The following is a 19,368-nucleotide window of genomic DNA, read 5'->3' on the forward strand; positions in this document are numbered from 1 at the left end:
GCAAGACATCGCAGTATTTTTCTTCTTACGGTTCCAGTACAGTAATACATGGAGATGGGGGAGGTAACACACATTGGTCCCCAACTACTGGAAAAATCCCTTCAGTGCTTGGCCCTCTTCATCAACATGAAAGTCATCTTCTGTTTCTCTGCCATCATTTAACCATCATATGATTGTCATCACTTTTGCATAGTAGTGGAAGTTTACTGTGAAGAAGGAGCCAATCTTTTTACAAATATATAATCCGGAAGCAGGAAATATCTGTGGTGTACATTGATCACAAAAGTAATTAACGGAGCATACATAGTAGATAGTAGCCACTGACTGTTAGTTATGGGAAGAGAGTAAATCGCTTTCAACCTCCTGTATCTGAAAAATTAGATGAATATTCAGTGTTTGGAAAAATCATAGTACATGGACCATGCCATTGGTGGAGTTTTCCAAAATATTAATTCAAAAAAGGAACTTTAATAAGACCTCTGCCTGTGGTTTATTTTGTTTCTGACCATTTTTGCCCCTTGTCTGTGAAATTCCCTCAAATTGTTGGTTTGCCTTGTAGAAGGCCATTGCATGAAGGTCTTAATCCCCACAGATGTAGTTTCTCTTCCTAGTGACAATGAGGTCATTCTTCCTGGGATGGGAAGCTTTCTGGGGTACGAATGTCTGCCCTGACTTTTCAGCTCAAACTCAGGTGGTCTTGCTTGTGGTGAGATGGGTGGGGGAGAGAAACAGGAAGCCTGGACCATCCGGGCGTGACGAGGTAAGTGGGTATGGCAGCTTAAAAGACCACCCTCTCTCCTCGGCTCACTTGGTTGTTTTTGGTCTATTTGCTCTGTAGAAATCACCATCCAGCACCAGCCACCCACCTAAAATCAAGGTGAAGAGCTCCCCTCTGATTGAGAAGCTCCAGGTAAGTGTGAAATGCATCCGGGCTCATGTACACTCCCATGGCACCTGTGGTCCAGCCCTTCCCTGGTACCCATCATGTGCTACTTTAAAGAAAAAAAAGACTTAACAGTGCTGCTCCTTAGCTCATGCATTTTCTATATTTAATTCTTTCCATGACTCAGTCTGTTTTATACCTTTGTCCTTAAGACCACACACAGTAAATAGTGCAATGCCTTGTAGCCTGAATGCTAACAACCCTTGCGCATTCTCAAGGTCATCAGTCTTGCCTGGGGGAGTGTTAGTGGGTGGGGCATTGTGAGTGTGGGGTACTAGCCAAGCAATACACAATACACACACGAGAGTGACCAGAAATAAGCCACATAAGGTTATTGGAGGTCAGGCTAAAAGTTGGGACAAATAGAAGACCTGAGTCTCAGAAGGGAGTTTAGATTTGCTCACGATCACACAGCAGCTATCAAGAGAAAGACCCGGTATTAAATATAATTGGCTGTGTGGAACTTTCTGTTGCTCTGCCAGCCTTGCCTGCCGGTCGCCTCTCTGAGAGGTTCACCTCATCAGGATCTGAGCAATCAACAAGGCCACCTTCCGTGAGCCAGGTAGCAGGAGGGATGGGTAGACCATGCTTCCACAAGCTGCCTCCGGGAATGGCGGATAATCGGTTGAGGGAAAGTATGTGACATTTGCTATTGAGTATCCTCCACCAGCTGAGAGGCCAGTGAGGCCAGAACAAAGCAGAAGCCGCCATCTTCTCCCTTTCTTGACAGGCCAACTTAGCCTTTGACCCAGCAGCTCTCCTGCCTGGGGCTTCACCCAAAAGTCCTGGACTCAAGGCCGTGGTGTCACCATTTCACAGTCCCCCTTCCACACCCAGTAGCCCTGGCATCCGGTCTCAGCCAGGAGAGCCAGAAGAGGTGCCTGTGAGCTTTGACCAGCCCCCGGAGGGTACTCACCTGCCCTCTTACACTAAGGTAAGCGCTGTCTCCATCGAATTATTGTGGTGTTCAAACTCGGGTGTTCAAACTTTTGACTGTTGTAAAAAGACATCACCTACCATGTCTGGGGTCATTCTCACTGAACCCAGAGCTCACCCATTGACTGGAGCGCTGGTCAGTAAGCTCCAGGGATCTGTTGTCTCAAATTCACAGGTTGCCTGTGTTTTTTACATTGGTGCAGAGACTCCACACGCAGGTTCTCACCCTTTCCCAGCAAACACTTTGCTCCCTGAGCTATCTCCCCAGTTAATGGATGGAAAGCACGTATATCTTCCCGAGATAAAAATCTGCAGCCCACCAAGTAGTTTTGTAATCATCTAGCGCAGTGGTTTTCAACCTTCCTAATTCTGAGACCCTTTAAAACAGTTCCTCATGTGTGGTGACCCTCCCCCCAAGAATAAAGGTATTTTATCGCTATTTCACGACTGTAATTCTGCTAGTGTTATGAATCGTAATGTAAATATCTGATATTTACGATATCTGGTATGCAACCCCGTAGGGTCCTAACCCACAGCTTGAGAAACACTGCTCTACATTCTGATTTATAATAAACAACAAATAACTTTATGCCCTCCTAGGAAACGTAATTTTCCTGATAATAGTCCTTCACATCTTCTTTCAGGTGCGGACTAGAGGCTCAATAAAAAGACGTCCGCCCTCCCGGCGATTCCGACGGTCTCAGTCAGACTGTGGGGACCTTTTAGACTACAGGGCTGTGGAGCCATCTCAGGAAAATGGTGCCGGGGTAGAGAACGGGGATGATGTGTTCCCTAACAAGAGCAAGGCCCCCGGGTCTCCCCCATCCAACCAGAAGGCCATGGGAGACGGGGTGGAGGGAAACCCGTGGTCTGCAGAAAAGCCTCCTCGAAGGAGAGTGTGCAACAGCACGGAGAAGCCAGACGAGCGGGTAGCAACTTCAGGGGAGGCCAGTGCAGGAGAGGAGGCTGGATGGAATCCAGACCCAGCTAGCCAGGGCGGCCTGGAGGCCCCGGAGCCACCCCGAACCTGCAGCACAGAGGCTGAGAATGGGTGTGGAAGCCCACCGGAGGGGACAGCCGTTGGAGAGCATACAGACACTGGAAAGGCCACAGAAGGGACAGCCTCTGAGGAGGGTGTGGCAGATGAAGAGGGAGAAGTCAGGGAGAAGGCCCCCCAAAGTTCTTCTGGAAGAGTAGAGGGCACCATTGTCCCAGAGGCAGAGACAAAACAAAAGGAGGGGGCACCTGTGGAACCAGGCTGCAGCCCCGGGGTCGACAGTGCTTCAGGAGAGACCAGCAATGAAGTCCAGAATGATCAAGAAGTCTACATGGTAGGTGGCCCTGATGTTCAAACCTCATTATGGCCTGAGCCGCACCCATTGTCTCTTGTCCTGTTTCTCCCGGTCTGGTGTTAAATCAGCTCAGAATGCAGAAACAAAGTCACCGGGTCCCTCACCTTGTGCTGACTGCATAGAGATGTTGTGGGACTAGAAGGGAAGTGTGTCTCGTGTTCTGGCCTGCTTCTGGCTGGCTGGGCCAGCTTCTGGGTGGACACAGAGTGAGCAGGGCTTGGACAACAACTCTGTGACTAATGCCGGCAGTGTCTGCTGGGGTAGGGTGCTGCTGCTGGGGTCCCCAGGGGAAAGGGTGTAGAGAGCAGGGATGAGACATCAGGGACACTTCCAAGCACAAGTGGCCTTGGGTTGGGTCTTTAAAGGAGGCTTTGTGTGACATCCACTTAGTCACAGACAATGTCCTGTGTTGCAGCTGAGGTGGGAAACAGCACAGTCCCTGCCTCTGTCAGCCCACACACCCTGGACCCTCTCCTCCTGTCCTGCTCCCACCAGCTTCCAGAAATCCCCTAACTCACCTGTCTGACTAACACCCGGTTCTGAGGAGGACTGGAAGCTCCCCAAGCACAACTGGGAGCCCCTCCCTAGCCTGTTCCCGACAGTTAGTTTCCTTAGCCCTGTCATCCTATGTTCTCATTTCCAGTCTTGTCTCTCACTCTGCCGCCATGTGCGTCCCACTGTGGTAGCCTCTTGCCTTCCTGTCATCCTTTCTGCTCTCTCCATAAGATTCATTCTCTACACGGTAACTGAATCGTGGGTGGGTGTGTAGTTGGCTGGCATGGAGCTACTCTTGGCAGGATTTCTCACCTCTTTTATTAGGTTTCCAGACACAATTTCACAGGGTTAGTGGCTTGAAACAACGGAAATAAACCAAGTGTACAGCTAATGACTGTAAATCCCAGCACTCAGTGTGAGATAGAAGAACGGCATGCGTTCAAGGCCAGCATGGGCTACATAATGAGTCCAAGACAGCCTGAGTTAAGTTAAAAACCCTGTCTATAAATACATGCATGCATGCATGTATACATACATACATACTGATAGAAATGTAGTTTCTCACAATTCAGAATGTCAGAGACTCCAAGGTTAAGATGCTGACAAACAGAGCCCTCCCGAGGGCTAAAATAACCGGTCCCTCTCCAGTTAGTTGTCTGCACCTTTACTGTCTTTCCAGCTCCTGGTGACTGACATAGTGCTTGGCAATCTGCAGCTTGAGGATGCCTCACTCCAATCTTTGTCACCATCTCTGTGTGACCTTTGCCTGTGTGTCTCAGATTTCCTCCTTTTCTCTGTCAGCCATCAGTCTTCAGAGGCAGGGTGTGCCTTGAAGCTGGGGTGCTCTCCTCTTGAGGTCCCTCATCACACCTGCAGCAATCTGCTTTCCAAATAAGATCAAGTTTGGTGTAGAAATGGACACGCTTCCTTCCCCGGCTCTCCCCAGAGACCGCCCTAGTGATCTGATGTCTTTCTTATGCAACACACCAGGTTCATTCCCTGCTCCGAGCTCCTTTAGAGCCCCTCCAAGTGTAACTGTCCTCTTTCTGATCCTCATATGGTGACTTCCAACCCATCCTTCCTGTCTCAACTGACGCTTGTCACTAAAGCCTCTCTCTGTGACCACTCAGTCAAAGAGATCTGCTCCCACTCCACAGCTACTCTCTCCCAGAAATTCACTTTGTCTTTTTCCTGGGTTTTGTTTGTGTGTTTTTAGATTCATTTATTTCATTTTATGTGTATGCATGTTTTGCCTGCATGTATGTAGGTGTACACATGCATGCCATGTCTGTGGATGCTAAAAGAGGGGCATTGAATACTCTAGAACAAGAGTTAGACATGGTTGTGAACCCCCATGGGGGTGCTGGAAACCAATCCCAGGTCTTCTGCAAGAGCAGTGAGTGATCTTAACCACTGACTGTCATCTCTCCAGCTCCTCTCCTCTTATTTTTATTGTCTCTTCTACTTTTCTTCTATTATACCCTCAACACTTCCTGTAGAATCTGGAACATGGTCGGTCCTTAAAAAATATGTATAGAGAGAATGAGTGAGTTTTTTAGCTAACTAATTAGTTTCCCAAGTCAAGGTCTTACTCTATGGCTCAGCCTGGCCTGAGACTCACTATTAGTCCAGGAAGCCTTGAACTCAAGGAAATCCCCCAGCTGTAGCCTCTTGAGGATTGGGCCAATATGTCCAGCTGAACAGATGAAAGTCACTTGCCTAAGTAAATGACTCCTAACAACAGAGCATCAGGTGCAAGAGGTCTCGCTGTGCTGTGAAGCTCCTCCTCGGTTCTATCATGCAAAGTAGATTAGGGAGAAGAAAGTCTCACATGCCCACAGAGAGTACATCACTTTAATACTTCTTTACATTAGATTTGAAATGAATAGTCCCTAGGTTTAGAATCTTCTAGAAGCTGGAGATTCCACTAAATCCCCAGATTACAGTAAACACCCAACCCCTTAGTCTTCTTGGAGTCCAAGTAGTCCTCCACCAGTGGTTCCCACACCTCACTTGCCCAGGTTGAGTGGCACCTGTCTTCCTGGGAACCCTTTGGTCTCACTGACAGCCTCTTCTGGTCCCCGGGAGTGGGGGGCTCCTGGGGACAAAGTTGGCAGAGAGTCTCAGGTTGAGGATGGCTTTCTGAAGAAAATTCAGGCCAGAGCTATAGGGCAGGCTCTCTCTGGTCATCTCTCCAGCTTTAAACTCTGTATTCCTAACCCAGAGAGCCCTGGCCAGGGGAGAGAATGCCTCAGGAGCAGCCAGCGATTCTCCCAGCTAAACGGTGTTCCCAGCCAATAGTGCTCCCAGCCAACAGTTATCTCAGATAGAGAAAGAAAAGCTGCCCTCCCCACATCGCCACACTCTCACCCCACCCCCAATCTCTGAGAGATAAAACTTATATACTTTTTAGCCCACCCTCCTGGTTTTAGAAGGGAAGGTACTGTGGGCCTGGAAATTGTCCAAGGTCACCAAGTTCCATCAGTGCTGACTATTGGGCACCTGTTCAAGTCTTAATAATCTGTGTATGAAGCACCTCTGTCTATGTGCTTCTGACCCACAGGGGAAATTGATTCCCATCTTCTTTGGTCCCTGTCAAGGCTGGTCCAGACTAGAATCAGAATGCATCCGAACACTAGGGCATAGGGTTCCCCAGGGATACTAGTTATGAGAGGTCGCTTGGTACTTCCCCAGGCTCCCATGCCATTCCTGGGTCTTTCCTGGGGCTGGCAGAGAGAGGCGGCATAAAATAGCAAATGGCTTCTCAGTCCCAATCTAATCCCATTTTGTGCTTTGATCAGTAGAAATAAATTAACTGACCAAATAATTACAGTTGTATCTGTTCGGTCAGCACCTAAGAAGCCCAGATCATCCTTATCACTGTGGGAGAGACTGGGGTTTCAAAGTAGGGGAGGCGCAGCAGCAGAAACAAGACATAACAATGGGATCCGCATGCTAATAATGATGTGAGAAGTAGGAAGGATGAAGCAATGCATTCTCCAAGAGAAAGGGGGATGTGGGGAGGGGGAAGAAGTCAGTCGGTAAAGTTCTTGCCATGCAAACATGAGGATCTAAACTCAGATCCTCCACACCATGCTTTAAAGGGGGGAGGGGTGACAAAGAGTGCATGGTGGTATATACAGCACATGGGAGGCTGAGGCAGGAGAATCTCTGGGGCTTGTCTGGTCCACATAGCTAGTTCCAAGCTAGTTGGGGTTACACAATGAGACTCTGTCTCAATAAATAAATAAACAAACAAAACGGACAAGAACTTAGGAAGACATCCAGCATCTTCCTCTGGCTTCTACACAGATGTGTAAGTACATCTATGCACACATTGCATGAAACTGTATCACACACACACACACACACACACACACACACACACACACACCACAGAAAAGTGACATAGACATCAAATCTAAGGCGGTACCTTAGATTACCTTCCTTCTCTGTTAGCCCTCGCAGGTAATTTAACATCTCAAACTCTGGGCCCTGGGATTAAGTTCCAAATCTACCGTTTGCTAGCTGTGTGTCCCTGGAAAGTCACTCCCTCTTCCAATGTCTTAATTGTTTCACCTATAACATAGAATTCATGGAATTACCTAACTCCTGTGGGTTTTCTGAGGTTTAAATGGTGTGACAATAGCTACATCGGGCATATTGCCTGCTGGCTCACTCCTACTTTATGGTTTTTGCCTTATCTCACATCCCCAAGGAGATCTACTGATGTCGGTCTGTCTTCCCCTGCTCACAGGATGACATCCCCATCGAGGATACACGGATGTGATGAAGTGCTCCTGGTACCAGCGATGAAGCCACTGGAGACATCTCCTTGGAAATGGCAGCATCAGTAGTGGCAGTTGATCATGAAGCCACTGCAGAAGCAGGATGCACTGAGCATGTACAGTCAGCCCAGGATGCACGGTGGGCCATCCCCTGTCGCCCACAGCAAACTTCTCACTGGAGATCAGAGTTGGGCAGTCGAGTTCTATCAACTTAAGTTTGTGTCATATGTTGGACTTGGCTCAAAGAAAAACAGATTTAAAACAGTCAGCTATGGTGGCAACTCCTCGGCATACTGGTCATCCTGCCCCCATCTCTTCCTGCAGCTGACCTCCTGACTAGGTTCTGCTTGAACTTCTGCAAAGTTACAGCCTTTTTATTGTTCTAAACTTTTTATGGTTGTCATATGTAACTTAAAACTAATTTTAGGTAGATAAAGAAGATAGTCTTGTGGAAAATAAAATCCTCCAAGTAACAGACGACCTGAAAGTATATCAAAGCCCTCAAGACGATCTTTCCACTTACTCCAGTGGAGAAACAGCCAATCAATTTCAAAAGCATTGGACTCAAAGAGATATTTATTAAAACATGTAAAACTGTGTTCCTGTCTGTTCCAAGGGCGGGAGCATTTCCTGTTACATAATCTGGCTGATGACAACAAGGGGAGGTGACTGGTCCATCTCATCCCATCCTACCGCCTCCAAGGAGGAGATGGAGCAGGAAGTTCTGTGGAGAGGCAGGATGTTCAACTGTGCTGGCTTTGTGCTCCACTTCTCTCCTGAAGGTATAACAGCATGCCTACGTGATGCTGCATGCATGGACTGCAGTCTCCTACTTGAACATGGACTGGCCTCTGGGAGGTGCCTTTAGTACCCAGGGTTCAGTTTACCTTCTGAGATCCCTCTTAGCTTCTCTAGGAAGCTTTTATGTGTTTGCTTTTGTTTTTGTTTTTAAATCTCACCATGTAGCCTTCAACTCACTATGTAGCCCAGGCTGGTCTTGAATTGCCTCTGCCTCTGAATTTTGGGTATGTATCACCATGCCTGGCTCTCAGAAAGCATTTCTCGAGTTCAAGCCCAAGTTCTTCTCCTGGACTCATGAGGCGTGAACTGGGCTCTTCAGCCTGTTTCCATCAGGAACTTTTGCTTAGTGTTCTGTCTGGAGGTGAAGGCGGTTTGAAGGGATAGGGCCAGCCTATCCATCCCTCTGCTCAATCCACTTCATGCACTCCTGCTGAAGAAATGTTAACCTAAATAAATAATGAATCTGCAGGGTTGGTCCTTATTCTGAGTGGAGTAGTTCTGTGTCTCGGGGTGTAGACCTCCTTCCTGTCTTCTAGAGGGGACCACACCAACCCTGACTTCAGAACACAGTCTCACAGACTTAAAAAGGCCAGTGTTGCTGGCTGTACTCAATTTTCTCATCCAGTTGATAGGTTTTCTAATTCTAAGATACTGTTGCTATGTGAGATACTTTATTTTTTTCAAAATAAGTTCTAAAATAGTTTTTAAGTGGTAACAAACTTGCAACCTGGTCAAGACTGACAATGTCATGCACATTATAAATGTTGGATTTGAACAGGATTTGCGGAAAAGCATGTCAGACATTTCTTGAGATCTGCATATTGTCTATTTACTCCCTTGCCATCCATCACCAGGGATGTCTGCCCCTTGAAGAACATGTGCTTTTACTTGTGCGTCTCAGTGGATTGTTTGTACGCTTGTGGGACTGCTTTGTGGGTACAGGGTATGATGACTGTGATGATTTATAACTGTCTGTGGTGTGTAAAGCAAGGGCAGGCTATAGATGTGAAGAGAAACTGTTCTTCTGAAGGCACTCAGCATGTAGTAGTGAGAAAGGAGTAACTTTAAAATGTGGTGACATTGTGATACCACAGGGACATGCTTGATGGGGTCACGGTACCTTTGTCCATCCCCCCTTCCAAATCCGAGCCCATTACTTATGTCATTTGTTCTAGTTTATGAAAATAGCCCCATTTCCACGGGGTCTTCATTACTAAGGATCTTCTTGGCAGTGTGTTCCTAAAGGGGAGATGCTTGCCTTTCTGAAGCACCCAAAACTGAGTGCTGAACTTCCATGGTGGCTATCAAGGTGGGAGCAGGTGGGGGAGGGGAGAGTTGAGACAGGGTCTCTCTATAGTCCTGGCTGCCCAGGAACTCACTCTGTAGACCAGGCTGTCTCCTGAGTGCCAGTATTAAAGACATTCAGTACCATGCCTACAGGCGATATTTGAGTTTAAAAAAGACCTAAACCTAGGCATGGTGACTCACACCTGTAAACCCTTCACTGGGGAGGCCGAGGCAGGAAGATCTTGTTTCATCTGTATTTCTTTAAGGTTCGAAAGGAAATAGATTCGTCCATAGTGACAAGCCAAAGAATAAGACATCCTTTCATGGCTTTGCTAGTTCAACTTGAATTTCAAACTGCATCTTTTCTACATAAAGGGGGTGGAGGAAGAGAGCTGCCAACGTTAGAAGATCTTGCTTGCTCTGGTTTGCTTTTCTGTGCTAAAACATTCTGAGCAACTTGGGGAGGAAGGGTTTATTTGGCTTTCACAATTCATTAGTGGAGGAAGCCACAGCAGAAACTCCAGCAGGAACTGATGCGCGCATCACAGACAAAGGTCGCTTTCTGGCTCCCTCTCCCTGGCCTGCTCGACTAGCTTTCTTTTATAGCCAGGCCCACCTGCCTGGGGACGGCACCGCCCACAGTAGACTGGACGGACCCTCCCACATCAATCAAGGCAATTTCGCATAGTCACAGCCACAGGTAGATGTGATCCAGGCAATTCTTCAGTTGAGGGTCCCTCTAACCAAAGTGACTCTGAGTTGTCAATAAAAATTAATCAGGACATTGGTTCAGCTTCATATAGAATTAGTTACCTGGGTGTCTTAGTGTTCCTGTTGCTGTGATGAAATCATAACCAAAGCAACTTGGGGAGAAAACGGTTTATTTGGCTTACACTTCCATATCATTGGGCATCATTGAAGGAAGTCAGGACAGAAATTCAAAAAGAGCAAGAATATGGAGGCAGAAACTTGTGCAGAGGCAGCGGAGGAGGGCGGAGAGGCCCTCCCCATCAACCACTAATTAAGAAAATACCCTACATCTGGATCTTGCGGAGGCCTTTTCTCAGCTGAGGCTCAGATGACTCTAGCTTGTGTGAAGTTGACAGAAAACCAGCCAGCACACTGGGTGACCATAAGAAGCCACAGAGATCACCACCAACAAAGCCAGCACACAAGTTTGGGCCTCAGCTAAGTCAACTAGGTAGTTGTTAAATACAAGTCAAGTAAAGGAATACAGGATTAGAAAGACGGCATTATCTCACGGATAGGCCTTTTAGATTACACACATTAATGCCAGGATGGGCTGGGAATGTAGCTCATTTAGTATAGTGTTTGCCTAGAATGGCAGAATTACGTTGAGTTCAAGGCCAACCTGGGTTACATGGTGAATTTGGTGCCAGGCTAGGCTAAATAATGAGACCATTTAAAGACATAAAACAAAGTCATAGCACGAATTCTAATTGGTCTTAATAAGAACCTGGAGCCAGCTGTCGGGATGAAAACTGACAAGTCAGAGAAGCAGAACAGCAGCCACCAAAGTTCTTACCTCTACCTCAGACCAAAAGAAAGGGTGTCTCTAGGAACCCTCAGGCTGAGTGCAATGTCTCCTCCCACCTTACATTCCTCTCTGCCCAGCCACACCACTCCTGTCTCCACATCCCTAGTGCTGGGATTAAAAGTGTGAGCCACCACTGCCTGGCTGTTTCTCTTTTAGACTGGATCAATCTCATGTAGCCCAGGGTGGCCTTAAACTCACAGAGATCCGCCTGCCTCTGCTGGGATTAAAGGTGCGAGCCACCACGACCTGGCCAAACAGTTTTTTTTTTTTTAATGAATGGACTGAATAACCTTTTAACAAGCTCTCACAAACAGGATTCTAGAATGGTTAGTTACATGGTTACTACTCAAAGAGCAAGTGTTACTAAGAGGCGGAAACTCATTTCCCTCCACAAAAACAATGGCATCTTCAAATACCAGGATCCCTTGTACTAACCACTACTATAGACCAGGTTGGCCTCGAACTCGCTGGGAGCCAGGGAGCCGGGTGGCATCAGGCACTTCTGCATCAAGGTTGGCGAAACCATCTTGCTGGAGTTCTGGAAGCATATGTTGGAAAGGCACAAGGGCCTGATTTGTGACGCCTCTAGCTGTGTCCTGAGTCATTCCTGAATAGACACATTGAAATACACAGTTTTACAAGCCTTGTCTTCTTTGTGATTTAAAAACATAACTTTAATCCCAGCACTCGGGAAGCAGAGGCAGGCGGATCTCTGTGAGTTCGAGGCCGGGCTGGACCGACAGCCTCCAAAACAATACAGAGAAACCCTGTCTCGTAAAACCAAAAATAAATAAATAAATAGATAGATAAATAAATAAAAACACAACTTATCTTGGCAATAGAGAGATGACCCAGCAGTTAAGGTTGCTTCCTGTTCTTGTAGAGGACCTGGATTTGGTTCCCAGCACCTATGAGGCAGCTCACAACCTTCTTACCTTTAAGGCATTGTGAACATATGGTGCACATACAAGCGTAAATAAAGAAGGATTTTTTTAAAAAAATTGTTTACCTTAATTTTTCTCAGTGCATGTGTGATTTGTTCTGAAACAGATTCTCCAATATCCCAGACTAGCCAGCTCAGTACCTTGAACTTCTAACCCTCCTGTCTCCAATTTCTGAGTGCTACGATGCAGGCATGCATCATCACTCTTGTTTTATAAGGTGCTGAGCATCAAATTGAGGGCTTTATCCATACTAGCCTGCATTCTACAAGCTGAGCTACGTCTTAAAGTGGAGGAGGGTGCTGGCGAAGGAGGGAGAAAAAGTCTCTGCAACACAGAGAGATTGCAGGATCCCCTGTGGGAAGTACAGGTGCCCACTGGACAGCAGATCTTTCATTGTCTAGGTCTGGCATTCTCTCTCTCTCTCTCTCTCTCTCTCTCTCTCTCTCTCTCTCTCTCTCTCTCTCTCTCTCTTTCTCCATTTCTTTTTAATTTACTGTGTGATCATACATGTGGGTGGGCATGCATGTGGAGATCAGAAGACAACTTGCAGGAGTTAAATTTCTCCTTTCACCACGTGGGTCCTGGGGATCGAATTCAGGTCATCAGACTTAGTGGCGGGTGCCTTTGTATTTACAACTAAAGAGAGTGGGGAAGAGAATAGGCTTCAGATAAGCACTCCAATTAAAACGGAAATGGTTGATGGGGGGCAGGGCATTTCTAACAAGAATCGCCTGGCTATTTTCTTAAGCACTCCTGAGACTGGTTTGAAAGACTGTTAATTAATATTTCAATTATATATACATACATACATACATACATACATACATACATACATATATGTGTGTATATATATATATATATTTTTTTTTTAAGGGCAGTGTCTCACTATGTTATGTATTCTGGGCTGGCCTGGAACTCATACAGATCCACCTACCTCAGTCTCTGTGGTGGCACTATGCCTGGTCGTTATGGCTTTTATATAGAAATATTTCCAGCTATACTTCCTTTAAGTTGCACACAAGATGTACATAAATTAACAAAATGATTCATTTATTATTCAAGAGCGTTTTCCGACAGATGTTTGCATATGAATCTATTTTGTTTGTTGAGTACCAACAAAATGATCTGTTGGTTAACTTTAATTGTTCATCGGTGTGCACATGCTTCAGACTGCACTTCCTGTCCTGTCTCGACTAACTTTGTGTGTGAATTCTGGAGTAATAATGCTTTTTGAAACAGGAGTTCATATAGCAGGGGCTGGCCTTGAATACAGGGACTTGAGATACAGAGTTTAGTAGCATTAAGAAGTAGAAGAGGGCTGGGTGGTGGTAACACACACCTTTAATTCCAGAGATGTCTCTGCAAGAGGATCCCCGCGAGTTCGAGGCCAACCTGGTCTACAGAGCGAATTCCAGGACAGCCAGGGCTACAAAGAGAAACCGCATCTCGAAAAACAAACAAACAAAAGAAGAAGGGAGAAGTAGTGGGAAAGAAGGAAGGGAGGAAGGAGCAGAGAGAGAAGCAAGCACGAGCCAGTGAGAGGGTAAACATGCCGGGGGACCGGCGGAGAAGCCTGACCAGGCTACAGGACAAAGGCCACATGGCCTGAATCCATGATCCCTAAGGATGGAAGAAAGCTTAGCAAGCGAGGAATCTCTACAACCTGCCCGAACACATTAAGCGTGGTGAGACCGCTAGGTGCGGGAGAGGACAGAGACAAAGGCTAGCCCAGTCTAGACGTCCGGCTGGGGAGCTAACCCCGCGTGAGAAGAGCTCGTAGTACTGCTGGGCGGGACAGTAGGAGCGGGGCTCGGCTTGCCGGAGGCGGAGGACGATCCTCCTCAGGCCTCTGTGCCCCCCAAGCACGCCCAGGCCCTCTCCCCGCCCCCAGCCCCTATTGTCCCCCCTTCCCGGAGCGCGGGGGTCCTTCCGGGAGCTCCACTTCCTTCTCTGGACCTCAGTCCCCTCCCGCTGCAGAAGGCGCCTGACACAGTAGGAGCGTTAAACGGACTGTGCTGAGCTGAGTGCCCAGTGGCTTCAGTACAAAGTGCTTAAAGCATTGGAATTCGGGCAAAGACCGCTGTGCCCGTAGCTCCAGGATTTCGTCTGCTGAGCCGGGCCGAGGCGCGTTCCCTTCCCTCGCCCGCGCTCCGGGCCGCAGTCACCGACTGCCTCCCTGTGACCGCGGCCGAGGGCCGGGTGACCGCGGCCGATTCCGGCTCGGGTCCGCTGGGGCGGCGGCGGCAATCCGCTCCTGAGTCGCCCTCTGGGCAGAGGCGCGTCCTCCCCGCTGCCCTCGGCCGGCCGGGACGGGTTTCAGCCCGGTGCCCCGGAACCGAGAGAACTGCACGCACGAAAGAGCTTTCCCGGCCGGGTCAGCGAGGAGGGCCCGAGGGAGGCTGAAGGGAGGCGCCGAGAGCACGGCTGCCGAGAGCGGCTCGTTGGTCTAGGGGTATGATTCTCGCTTCGGGTGCGAGAGGTCCCGGGTTCAAATCCCGGACGAGCCCTGGTTTTATTCTCTTTCCCTTTAAGCGGCTACTCCAGATTGGAGATTAAAATCGGTTTCCTTTTTCGTACGCATCTCACCCAAAGATCCAAGTGAAACTATTCGGGTCCTCCGAGCACGGCTATACATCGACTTCATTTTCGAGGCTAAAGACCAGCTGACCGCAATGTGTGTCAGCAGGGCAGGGCACTGAAGCACACACTCAGTGCACAAACCAGGGCTGTCCGGACGCTCCCACACGTGGCAGGGGCGTCGGGGATTGGCAGCGAGGCGTTCCAGAATCCCTGGAAGCCGCAGCCTCGCTTTACGACAGAGCAGACCAGGCGCGGTGGTTTAAACCTGGCTGCAAACTACCGATGACCCCCGGTCCCTGCTCAGGCGCCGCGATCGGAATAAGCTGGGAAGGACACGGCTAGAAAACATTTACGCTTCCACGTTATTCCTTTTATTGAACGTAGGGTGTGCTGTTTTCTTGAAAGAACGATTTTGGGCCTCTGATATATTTTGTGCATTTATTTAGCTTACACCAAAAAAAAGTTCAAGTTCACAAAACTGGGCTCGTCCGGGATTTGAACCCGGGACCTCTCGCACCCTAAGCGAGAATCATACCCCTAGACCAACGAGCCGCTGTACTAACTTCTCTTCTATCATCATAAAGGTCTATTGAAATACTTAGTTTGGCGCCCCCTTCTGGTCATGTTTATATGGTACTATTTATAGTTTGGGGTTTGTATTTTATATATTTAGCTTTTAATTTTTCTTTTTCTCTGTTTAAAACTCAACGACATCATTGCTAGTGTAATACTGACCTACTATTTTGAAAACTTGAATTCTGTCTTTGTAGCTAATAAACTGCATGTGACAGTGTCCAAGGGCCAAATACCACTTACTGAGTTTTCAATGTTGCATCGCAGTAGTTCCCACTTTCTTACTTTGGTGAAATTGTCCATTTCTTGCCATTACATATTTTAAAGTACTGCTCTTCAAATCCACACCTTTCCATCCTTGAGCTTTTGCTTGAGATTGTTATGGTTTTGTTTTCAGCTGGAAAAGCTGTTCATTTTTTTTTAATAAATTACAGACTCCAACTTTCCTGGGTGTGGAAGGATCCTTTAATATATCAAAGTCAATATTTTTCTTGAACATAGTCTCATTATACAGCCTTGAGTAGCCTGGAACTTACCATGTACACCAGGCTGGCCTAGAACTCACAGAGCCCTACCTACTTTTGCCTCCCAACTGCTGTGATTTTTATAATTATAATTTAATTTATTTGAAAGCATGTATCACAGCATGCCTGAAATTGCCTCCTATAGTTTCTTTGGGGCAAAACACCCAATACCAATTCTAAATTCTATTGTTTAACTGGCACCTAATTGTGTAATTTTGGCCAGATTGCCCATTATCCTTAGTCAGACAAAGAAATCACAGCTTGTGTTTTCTTCAGCAGCACACACAATACACTAACATTGAAGCAGTACAGAGAAGAACAGCATGGCTCCTCATTCCATATTTTAAAAAAAATCACAGCTTCCTAACTATATTACTTCCTTAAACGCTCCATTGATGCTTATGTCAAGGGTAATATTCCGTAATTCTAAGTAACCACACAATTCGTCCCAAATTCCTTGTCAATACACATTTTGTACTCTGAGGAATAATAACTAAGAATCATCCTCCTAAGAAATAGCTAAACACATAGGAAGTAGCAAACAGGGCTGTTGGTGGCATATACCTTTAGTCCCAGCAATTGAGAGGCAGGGACAGGCAGATTTCTGTGAGTTCGAGGCCAGCCTAGTCTACAATGTGAGTGCCAGGACAGGCTCCAAAGCTACAGAGAAACTGTGTCTCTAAAAATAAATTATGTATTTATTTATTTATTTGCTGGGCAGTGCACACCTTTAATCCCAGCACTTGGGAAGCAGATGCAGATGGATCTCTGTGATCTTGAGGTCAGCCTGGTCTATAAAGCAAGTTCCAGAACAGGCTCCAAAGCTACAGAGAAACCCTGTCTTGAAAAACCCAAACAAACAAACAAACAAACAAATAAACAAATAAATAAATAAATCGCCAGGCAGTGGTGGTACATGCCTTTAATCGCAACACTTGAGAGGCAGAGGTAGACGGATCTTTGTGAGTTCGAATCCAGCCTGGTGTAGAGTGAGTTCCAGGACAGGTTCCAAAGCTACAGAGAACCTGTCACAAAAACCAAAACCAAACCAAAAGAAGAAACCACAAACAGGCAGTGGGTATCCGACATGGACTCACTCATTTCACATACACGGTCTTCAGGTTGCTCATGTGTTTCTTGCTCGTTTGTCCAGCACACATTTCCACACAGTGCGTCTGGACCCTGGCCTGTCAATTCTTTTTTCCTAGGGTTTGACACCAGAAAATTACCAGCGTTGGTATTCTAACATTCAGTCTCTGCCCTTTGTTTTATTTGAAACTGCCCTAGCTCTAGTCTAGGCTCGAGGCAAAAATGGTGAGGCTACTCTTAAAAATATTAATGAGTTCTGGATGCCAGGGTAGTTTATTCATGAAAATCTAACTGGAAAAAAATGTGCCCCAGACATCAAAGAAGTCTACTTCCTAATGAAGCAGGGATTATTACTTTTTAAGACAATGCAATCCCCTCAGCTGTCTGAAGGCACCAGTCTCCACAAATTGAGAGTCTATGCTGTCCTTTTCTACCTGAATTCACTGTGGCTAATGCACCTGTCATCTCCTCCCCTTCAGGGAAGCACACCGAAACTCAGAATGCCCTCAAACCCTTAGCAACCATCCTGGCTTGCTTGGTCTCCTGGGTCCTGGGATTATAGGTGTGGCCAGCTAAGGAGTTTATCTTCTATTCTCTGCACCCCAGGTACTAGGCTACCATATTTATCTTATTTATTTGTCTATCTTTTCGTTTAGTGATGAACAACGAAATTGACAGTAATTAGACTCATAGTAGCTGTTGCCTCAGATGGAAAAGGTTCCTGTCTTGGCAGAAGGAATGTGATGCTGGATAGCTTTTGTCAGTGTGACACAAACCAGAGTCACCTAAGAAAAGGGACCCTCAGTTTAGAAATTGCTTCCATCAAATTGGCCTGTGGGCTTGTCTGTAGGGCTTTATCCCTAATGATTGTTGTGAGGAGGGGCTTAGCCCTCTCTGGGCAGTGTCATTCCTGGACAGGTGGTCCTGGGCTCGGCAGGAAAGCAGACTGAAGTCAGGTGGGGGTGCATGTTTCCAGTCCCAGCACTCGGAAGGCAGAGGCAGGTGGATCTCTGTGAGTTCGAGGCCAGCCTGGTCTATAGAGTGAGTTCCAGGACAGCCAGGGCTACACAGAGAAACCCTGTCTCAAAAACAAACAAACAAACAAAAGCAAGCAATAAACAAAAGCAAGCAGGATGAAGGAGATGCGAGGAGCAGGCCACTCTGCAGCGGTCCATGGTCGCTGTTCTTGCCTCGGCTTCCCGCAATGGAATGTAGGCTTTTTGGTCATGGTGCTTAGCACAGCAATCTAAAACAAACCAGGACAGCTTGTGACCCAGTCCAGGACGCATCCTTGCCTAGAATGAGGTCCTTGTGAAACCGGATGTGGGTGGTTGCAGGGTACAGGGAGTCTGAATCTTGAGGAACATTTTATCCCAGCTACACTGAAGGAAATGCCTGGTGGCCTACCCTTCTGAAAGAGGCCAGGCAGTCAGGGAGGATCCTGGGGCCATGCAAAGAAAAAGGGGCCTCTTCAGAGTCTGACTGAAACAAGAATTCCAATACTTGGAAGTTTTACTAGAAAGGTTGCCAACTGTGGGTAATTTTAAAAAGTTATGTATATAATAGTTCTTACACAGAAGATATTTTATGTTAAAATAGCAGTGAACCAGGCTTATGGCCTGAATGTATGTGACCTTGGGTAAGGCCTTATAGCTCACAAATAATTCTGTTAACTCTGTGGGATTTTGTTGTCGCTGTTTGGTTGGTTAGTTTTGTTTATAAAAATGTGGGTTTTTTTAATGTGTGTGTGTGTGTGTAGAGAGAGAGAGAGAGAGAGAGAGAGAGAGAGAGAGAGAGAGAGAGAGAGAGAGAGAGAGAGAGAGAGAGAGAGAGAGAGACCTTAGGTGCCCTCAGAGGCCTGAGGAGTTCAATCTGCCCTGGAGCTGGCCTTATGAGCAGTCTCCAGTGGGTACTGAGAGTTGAACTTGAATCCTATCTCTCAAGTCCATAACTTAATTGGCAATAAAGATACCCTAACTCCCTGTATCTTGGTGATCTGTCAGCTGCCCTATCTTTAGCAAGGGCCTGAGATGGCTAGGTGGTAAGGGTGCTTGCCACCAAGCCTGAACCCAGGATGTAGGAGAGACCCGCCTCCCTTGGAGCTGTCCTGACCGCCACGTAGGCCTCAGCACGCGTGCCTCCCTACGCACCAAAAATAAATGCGTGCAACTTTTTTAACAAGTTAACTTCGTTACAATCTTTTGAAGATAATACCTTCCAAGACAAGACAAAATCGTATCTGTAACTGCCTTACAGACAATGAAGGGCGGTTTGTAGAGAAGCTCACCTGTGTCTTTCCTCTCCAGCACCGTTCCTCCTTAAAATCCATGTTCAGATGCCTTTTCATCAACCCCAGCTCCTGTTCAGGTGCATCTTGAAATTCTGTCCTGTGGTGAAGCCAAGGGTCCAGTTTTACCCGAGTGAGGCTGCTCAAAGACAAAGGGAAGTCCTCAGGTGCAGTGGGTGACAGCATGCATCTGTGCCTCGGTCCCTGACAC

At 47.1% G+C, this 19,368-nt stretch overlaps 1 protein-coding gene and 2 non-coding genes across 4 annotated transcripts in view; 2 read left to right on the plus strand and 1 right to left on the minus strand.

Annotated features, from left to right (window-relative positions):
* The window catches only part of Rcsd1 (RCSD domain containing 1), a 54,431-nt gene extending 45,648 nt beyond the window's left edge, over positions 1-8,783 (plus strand). For both annotated transcript variants that reach the window (XM_013114396.3, XM_013114397.3), the window contains 4 exons: positions 839-910; positions 1,674-1,877; positions 2,524-3,210; positions 7,484-8,783. In XM_013114396.3, coding sequence (XP_012969850.1) covers positions 839-910; positions 1,674-1,877; positions 2,524-3,210; positions 7,484-7,516 — 996 coding nt within the window. In that variant the 3' untranslated portion in view covers positions 7,517-8,783. The remainder of the gene's footprint in view (positions 1-838; positions 911-1,673; positions 1,878-2,523; positions 3,211-7,483) is intronic.
* A 5,756-nt stretch (positions 8,784-14,539) lies between these two features.
* On the plus strand, positions 14,540-14,611 carry Trnap-cgg. Its single transcript has one exon. It is a non-coding gene; the product is annotated as a tRNA-Pro (tRNA).
* A 553-nt stretch (positions 14,612-15,164) lies between these two features.
* Positions 15,165-15,236, minus strand: Trnap-agg. Its single transcript has one exon. It is a non-coding gene; the product is annotated as a tRNA-Pro (tRNA).
* Between the last annotated feature and the right edge of the window lie 4,132 nt (positions 15,237-19,368).

Source organism: Mesocricetus auratus, unplaced genomic scaffold (assembly GCF_017639785.1).
Source record: "Mesocricetus auratus isolate SY011 unplaced genomic scaffold, BCM_Maur_2.0 Super-Scaffold_100676, whole genome shotgun sequence".
NCBI lineage: Eukaryota > Metazoa > Chordata > Mammalia > Rodentia > Cricetidae > Mesocricetus > Mesocricetus auratus.